Raw genomic sequence first — 7,766 nt, 5'->3', positions numbered from 1 at the left:
GAGGTGGAGGGGATGCTGGAGGTGGAGGGGATGGTGGAGGTGGAGGGGATGCTGGAGGTGGAGGGGATGCTGGAGGTGGAGGGGATGCTGGAGGTGGAGGGGATGCTGGAAGTGGAGAGGATGCTGGAGGTGGAGGGGACGCTGGAAGTGGAGAGGCAAGTGCTGGTGCCTTCCCTTCTCCCGCCCATCTAGCGTGTTTTCTCCAGTGGGCTCCCGAGAGTGACACTCTGCAGGTTAATTCTGTTTCAAAACTAGTCAGAGAGAACAATGTCTGGCCCTGGGACCTCGCTCCTGAGGAAGACCCCCTCCCTGGAGGCTCTTGAGGGCCAAGCCCGCTTTCTGGTAAACAAGGCCTGACTACACATTCCACTCCGGCCAGACGTTCCCGTCTATTGTGTTTCCAGGCAGGGAGTTGGAGGGAAGTGAGTCAGGGCATGTAATGGGCTTCTTATCCTCAGAATAAACCACACACTCCCCCTGAAGGATCGCCAGGGGAGGTGGACTTGCACGGGGCTGAGACCAGGAGGATGGGTGGGCCGCCTGGAGACTGCCAGTGAGAAATGTGCAGGGCCCGAGCACACCTGTGGCCCTGCAGGGTGGCTCGCTGCCTTGGTCAATCGGCATCAGATGGATCTGAAGAGAAGTGCGAGGCCCTCACTCCCTGGGGATGATGCAGCCACATGGTCCAGGGGGGACCCCGAGCAAATGCACGTAAACGCAGCCGAATGTAAACGTGTGCGTGGCCCAAGCACGAGGCCCTGTTCTGGTCCATGTCTTGGGTCTGGGACATGGAGGACATGCGCTCGGGCCGGCCCCCCAGGAGATCCCTCCATTCCCGACCAAGAAAGCCATATGCGCCTGTCCTTTCTGCCTGAGCAGACAGAGGGGGTTCCCGTGGCCTTTCCCCCTAGACCCTACCCAGTTCCCTCAGGCCACTGTCCCCTGCGCTCTGGGCTTCTGTCAGTAAGAGGGACAGGGACAGGCAGGCCAGCCCCCGCCTGCCTTCGGGGCAGTGTGAGGCTGGCTTGGACGGTGCCAGCTCCCGGGATGAGGCTAGGAGCTGCCTCTGAAGGTCATGACGTAACGGACAAAGCCGGCACAGGAAGCAAAAGGGAGGCCGGCTGTGCTCCTCAATACAGACAGTCAGCTGAGCCTCCGCACTGTGTTCCCAGCCGGTCAGCAAAGGCTGCCTACCCTCCTCAGCCCCTCCTCCTGTGTGCAAAGGCGGGTCCGCGCAGGTCAGGCTGTAGGGAAGTGCTCCACGGCCTACTTACTTATGGGCCACGCCTGTCTGCAGCTCAGACACGCTAGAGCAGTGGTTCTCAACCTTCTGGCCCTTTAAATACAGTTCCTCAGGTTGTGACCCAACCATAAAACTATTTTCGTTGCTACTTCATAACTGTAATGTTGCTACTGTTATGAATTGTCATGCAAATATCTGATATGCAGGATGGTCTTAGGCGAACCCTGTGAAAGGGTCGTTTGACCGCCAAAGGGGTCTCGACCCACAGGTTGAGAACCGCTGCTCTACAGGCATCATCTCACTCAGCCTCATGCTGCCCAGAGGCCGGTGGGGCCTGGCCTTCCACCCCCACCTTTCAGGGGAAGCCCAGGGCACTGCAGGCAGTGGCGGAGATTACACCCTGGGTCCTGGGAAGCCAGGGCTGAAGGGACACCCCTCCCCACGCTGTGTCACAATTGAGTTGTTTGCACCGAATCAAGTTTCCTTGTTCACCGCAACCCAAAGTGAAGGTGTCCAACTGATGCCAACGACCTTTGATCGACAAGGGACAGAAACACGTGTGGCTCCCACATTTCCTACATCTCTATTTCTGGTTCCGTTAAACCCACTTATTCCTCTCAACGTCAGAATGGAAGAGTCCCACGTGACACAGCTTCGGCTGGGGGTCACAGAAAGGGGCTCTCCACCTACACTGTGCAGCTAGCCCTCCCCTGCCCGACTCGAGGGCTGAACCCTAAGAGCCTGAGGGTGCGGGAGGGAAGGGAGGGCAAGGAGAGGAGGACAGGAAGGGCCAGGGGAAGCCTAAAGATGCCAGCATGTCCTTCCATACCAGGGTGGATTACATCTATGTGACAGCAGCTACTATGTGGGGCAGGAGAGGGACAGACGTAAACAGAATTGCTGCTAGTGTTTCCTTAGCCTGGAGAACTATTCCCTTCGCCGTCCAGTTCCCTTCAACACAGGAAGAGTCCCGGTGCACCACTGGGGCTAATCCCGTGGGCCCTGCTCCTCCCCGTGCTGGGCTGTGAGGACAACATGGTATTTAATAGGCCGAACTTCACCAAATTCTAGACTGAAAATCCCACCGGCGCTCAGTGTGGAGTGGAGAGGAGGGAAGCTGAGTTTCCCTTCAATGTGTGTAAATATAAATTAGTTCCTCTCCCCCATCTTTCCCCCTCAATGGGGCTTCCGGTGCTCCCCACTGGGTCTGCTTACCCAGCACCCTCGCTGTTCCCGGGAGTGAAGAGAGCCATGAAAGGGATTAGATGGCCTACTCATCCTGGAAACTTGGTCAACTTATTTTTTTAAAAGGCTGGTTAATAACACGTGAGAATCAAATTTCTTCTTGCAAGTGTGTGTGGGTGGAGGCTGGTTATTTTTAAATGAGTGACTAACCACCTTCATTGTTAATATTTTATAACAACTGCGCGTGCAGACTGTTAACTAAGAAAAACACCGCTCTTGGGCGGACCCGAGGCCAGGCCCTCCGGCCACCTGAGCTCTCAGGCTGGGGTCCCGCTGCGTCCTCCTGGTGTGGCAGCTCCAGGACACGAGAGTCAGGCTGTGGCTCTTGCAGCACAGTGGCCAGTCCTGGCTGCCCGGCGAGAGTGCAGCACACTGCGATGACACCGTTGCCCACACACAGACCGTAAGGCGACAAACCAACAACGCCAGCGCCAAAACGTCCCCGCACATGTGTTTGCCAAATGCAGTTCATGCACTTTCCGGCCCACCTGTGGCCCCAAGGCACACACTTACCATCTCCTTTCTGCCTTCGTCTTTCTCCTTGAGCTTCAGATGCGCGGATACCTGCAGGGGATGAGGGATACAGTGTGGAGTCAGAACAGATGGCCCTTGGCAGGGCAAACCTCACAAGCCACACCACAGGCCAAGAGCCCAGGGGCTGCAGGAAAACCCTCTGAGACGGCCGTGGCTTCCCACCTCCCTTGGCTCAGCAGAGCGGGGTCTAGGACAGCCATGCATGTCTGGGTGCTTTCCGTTCTCAGCTGAATTTGCAGCTGTGTCCGTGAGAAAAATTAGATGTGGGCAACTGTGAGATAAGGAACCAAAGGCCTCAGGGGCTTGAAGATGAGTGGTGTATGTTTAGGAATTTCACAAGCCACCTGGGAAACCGTTGGTAGCTTAAAACTATCCATTGCTCATCATGGAGTATCTGAGAATATTTACACCACAGAAATCGGCAAGCGCTACATATCTGGACTCTGGTGGTGTTGTCTTGTTTGTGATCCTGGTTGCCAGCACACTCCTGGCCCCCTGGCCTTGCCAGGGAAAACCCTGACTAGTCATCACCACGCCCAGGGTCAGCTTTGGTTCTGTTCTGCCGACTTCTGTGGATTTAGAAAATGAGCCTGTTTCCTTTTGGACACAATAGTGAGGGTAGAATCTGCCCACCAGTGAGCTGGTGAAGTCGCCATGAGGATCGATGACAGACTGAGATGCAGGGCAGAGTGGAGAAGAGCCCACAGTCGTGGAGTCAGACAGGGCCAGGCCTAGGTCAGCTCGGTCGGGCCAGCTGCTTGCCCGGTGACACCAAGTGTCACTTCTTGGTTAGTCTCATGGTTGTGAGGGTCAGAAGCAGCCATGAAGACGCATAACCCACAGCTGGTAGTCAATATTAGCCCTACGTGTGTGACAAGACCTCAGGGAGTAAAAGAGATCATGGCTTCAAGTTAGAATCTCATTGAGTTTCATTGTGAAAATAAATGAATTTCACAGCAGAGCCTGGGGAGGCAGTAAGGGGAAGAGAGAGATGACAACAGGAGTTACTGGTCTTGTTTGCAAAAGAAAGCAGCAACTGAGCCAGAAATCAAAGTGAAGATTCTTTCTGGTCACCTGAGATGAGACGAAGTAGCAATGGGATGTGTAAAGCTTCCACTAAACGTCCCATTCTGTTTGCAAGCTCCTCCTAAGGGCCCCGTGCTCTCATCACATAAACAGTCAGAGCCACCGGGGCACAGGCCTCCTCGGGGGGCCAGCTGGGGGACAGGTGTCCCCTGCCTTACACAACACTGAGCTCCAGGGAGGACGAGAGAACAACCCCGTAGGGCCCTCCTCTCTGTCTCCCCACAAAGCAGGTTAAGGAGCAGATCACATAGCTGACACCTTACCCTGCTCCCCTTTGCTAAGAGTTGCCCTTGGGACACAAGGCTGGGCAGTGCCTCTCTCCGGTGCCAGAGGGAGGAAGCTCTGCCCCCTTGCGATGAGGAGCTCGGGCTGGGAAACTGAGGCAAACTCCGGCCTCTGACCAGGGCGCAAGGCAGACAGGCTGAGGGCATCGCGTCACACGCCAGGAGAGGCTCAGAGGCCCTGCTTTTTACAGTGGACGAGGAGTAAGCAGAAAACCAGACACCCTGCCATGAAATGCACCGTGAGGAGCCAAGGGCGCTGATGGGCCTTCCCATTTCTTCTCAGTGGGAGACACTCCAGGGGTTCCTGGTGCCCACAGCTGGGTCAGTGTGGCTCCTGATGGTGTGGGCGGGTTTTTTAAAATCCTGGCCCTGGAAGCCCAGGTCAGGGCACTTGCGGGGTCCTGGTCTGTTCAAAGAGCATGATGGCCAGGCCATTCTGGACCCCAGCGTACAGGTTGCCCTGGCCAACAGCGCCCTCTGGAGGCTGCCTCGCTCCGTGCTTCCGCAGGACTACATGTCTGATGGCCGTGGGCTCTGTGAGTGGAGGGCCCGGAACCCAGAAGGTGGGCAGCACCCGGCAGGCAGGCGAGTCAGAGGAGGAGGAGACCTAATCCAGCACCAGGCTGACTGGAACTTGGCCCTAAAGCCACAAATGACTGAAGAACAGCTGATGGGAAGAGCAGACCCTCAGCCCAAGGGGCTAGGACCGGGGTCACCTTGGAAGGGACCACCCACATCGGTGGGGTCAATACCTTTCTCAGGAATTTGACCTTGATTTGGCCACCAGGGTCTACGCCAACCCAGGGTCTAGAGCAGCGGTTCTCAACCTGTGGGTCGCAACCCCTTTGGGGGTCGAACGACCCTTTCACAGGGGTCGCCTAAGACCATTGGAAAACACATAGATAATTACATATTGTTTTTGTGATTAATCACTATGCTTTATGTTCAATTTGTAACCATGAAAATACATCCTGCATATCAGATATTTACATGACGATTCATAACAGCAGCAACATTACAGTTATGAAGTAGCAACGAAAATAATTTTACGGTTGGGGGTCACCACAACATGAGGAACTGTATTAAAGGGTCGCGGCACTAGGAAGGTTGAGAACCACTGGCCTAGAGGCTTGTTTTCAATGAAGCTGTCCAAACAGGGCTGGTATCGAGCTCCGCTGGGAGGAGGGGCCTGGCAGAGCCCAGCCCCACAGGGAGCGCTGCCCGTTAGTGGAGGGGAGGGGGGCAGCTCACCATCATGGCCTCCTGCACGGTGAGGTGCGGCATCAGCATGTGGTCCTGCATGATGTAACAGGACACCTTCCGGAAGCAGCGCAGGTCCCGGGCTTTGCCGTTGGTGAGGATGGTTCCCTTCATGCCCGTCTCTCTGCAAGGCCAGGAGAGGACTGGTCAGCCCGGCTCCTGCTCCTGCCCCCGCCCTCAGGGCTGGGGAGGGCCTGAGAGAGCGGTGGCCCCTCCCAGCACCTTCCAGGCTGGACCGTGTGCCACAGAGATGTGGGGGCAGGAAGGACGGAGACCTGGGAGAGCCTAGCATTCGCAGGAAGGGACCGCAGAGAAAATGCCCAGCACAGCAGGGAAAGGCGGAGGGAGGTCTCTCTGGGACGGCATGCTTGTAGCAAATGCCCGCCTACAAGCAGCGATGCGCATGGATGCTCCGACAGGCGGCCACAGCTCAGACATTCACCTGGCTTCTCGGGGGATTTCTATGTTGGCTCTGAACAGTCCTGTGTGTAGCCAAGGTTACAGTGGCTGCCCAAAGGCCAAGACTGCAGTCTGGGGTGTGGCCGCTACGTCAGAACCAGTTCCCCAGAACCTAGGGACACACAGGGCCCCGGGGCTCACCTGGCTGACAGAGGAGGGGGCCTGCGCCTTGGACCACTCAGCCAAACATGTGGTCCTCCACCGGGCAAGCTATTCATGGTGGACAGAGTGGGCATCCATGTGTACTTTGGAAATGGAAGGGGCACAGTCCCGTCAGCCACACTCCCTCCCTCCCTCACCTTGCCTATCCTTACTGCCTGAGGCCTTCTGGGGCGTGGGCCCAGGCTTCACTGGAGCCTGTGCAGAACCTTCAGAAGGGACGGACGGACTGAGGTGGCTTTCCTGTCCATACTGCCGCCACAGGCCACATATGGCGGGGACCTCATCATCCGGGGCACGGTGTGCTCACCTGTATCCGGCCAGAATGTTCATGAGCGTGGACTTCCCAGCCCCGGAAGGACCCATGATGGCCACCAGCTGCCCACTGTTGAATTTCCCAGAAATTCCTTTCAGCAGGGTCTTGTATCCTGCAGAAAAGCAGATCACACTCACTCTCTATCACAGGACTGGTTGGGTTTAGCCCCGGGGCCGTGCAGGTAAACACACAGTACATTTGACCTTGGATCCAAGGTCAAAGCGAGATTTCACGCCTCTGTCCACTTCCTCAATCACATTTCATGGGTTATGTTAATGACAGTTACCAGTGTGTGATGCTTTAGACCAGCGGTCGCCAACCTTTCGGACCTCATGGACCACCAGTGGACCGCGGACCACCGGTTGGCGACCGCTGCGTTAGACTGCACAAAGCACTCTCACACATACTATCTAGGGCAGTGATGACAAACCTATGACACGCGTGTCAGAGGTGACACGCAAACTCATTTTTTTGGTTGATTTTTCTTTGTTAAATGGCATTTAAATATATAAAATAAATATCAAAAATATAAGTCTTTGTTTTACTATGGTTGCAAATATCAAAACATTTCTATATGTGACACAGCACCAGAGATAAATTAGGGTTTTTCAAAGTGCTGACACGCCGAGCTCAAAAGGTTCGCCATTGCTCATCTAAGGCATGAGGAGCCACCATTCTCCTTTCAGGATGAGGAAGCGAGTGTCCCAGAGGCATCAGGGACTCGTCCAGGCTCCCACACTCTTCTGCTCAGGGTCATACCACTGGTCAGACTGCTTCTGCCCCGACAATGGTTAAATTATTAATTTATTATGTCATTTGTGATTTTTACTTACAAGTTATACAAATATAAATGATTCATATAGGATTTGTTCATAAATTATTATGCTAGCCTATTAATTAACTGATCATTAAAAGCTTATTATTTGTAGCCACACCAAATTGCTTTGGAATGTCTGCCAAGTCTCCTTCCAAGAGCTTTGTTAAAAGACAAAAAAAAAAAAAAAATCTACACATCCCAGAGGCACACGCATTCTTTTTGGGTGAACTGTTCATGTGTGTGATAAATAATAAAACAGAAGAGACTGGATTCGTGTTCAAAGGCTCCGCAGTCAGAAACACTTCTCAGTTCCTGAGAAACGCTTGCAGCACGGGACCGTGCAAATGCAATATTTTAGTTCCC

The 7,766-nt window shown here is 54.6% G+C and overlaps 1 protein-coding gene across 4 annotated transcripts in view; it reads right to left on the bottom strand.

The window, feature by feature from the left end:
- ABCG1 (ATP binding cassette subfamily G member 1) overlaps positions 1 to 7,766 on the bottom strand; it is a 43,507-nt gene that overhangs the window by 12,316 nt on the left and 23,425 nt on the right. For all 4 annotated transcript variants that reach the window (XM_015569048.1, XM_015569051.1, XM_006754337.2 and 1 more), the window contains 3 exons: positions 6,581 to 6,698; positions 5,644 to 5,776; positions 3,002 to 3,052 (listed from right to left, as the gene is read on the bottom strand). In XM_015569048.1, coding sequence (XP_015424534.1) covers positions 3,002 to 3,052; positions 5,644 to 5,776; positions 6,581 to 6,698 — 302 coding nt within the window. The remainder of the gene's footprint in view (positions 1 to 3,001; positions 3,053 to 5,643; positions 5,777 to 6,580; positions 6,699 to 7,766) is intronic.

The sequence above is a fragment of the Myotis davidii genome, unplaced genomic scaffold (genome assembly GCF_000327345.1).
Source record: "Myotis davidii unplaced genomic scaffold, ASM32734v1 scaffold512, whole genome shotgun sequence".
NCBI classification, from domain to species: domain Eukaryota; kingdom Metazoa; phylum Chordata; class Mammalia; order Chiroptera; family Vespertilionidae; genus Myotis; species Myotis davidii.
This window is presented reverse-complemented; position numbering and strand designations above follow the sequence as displayed.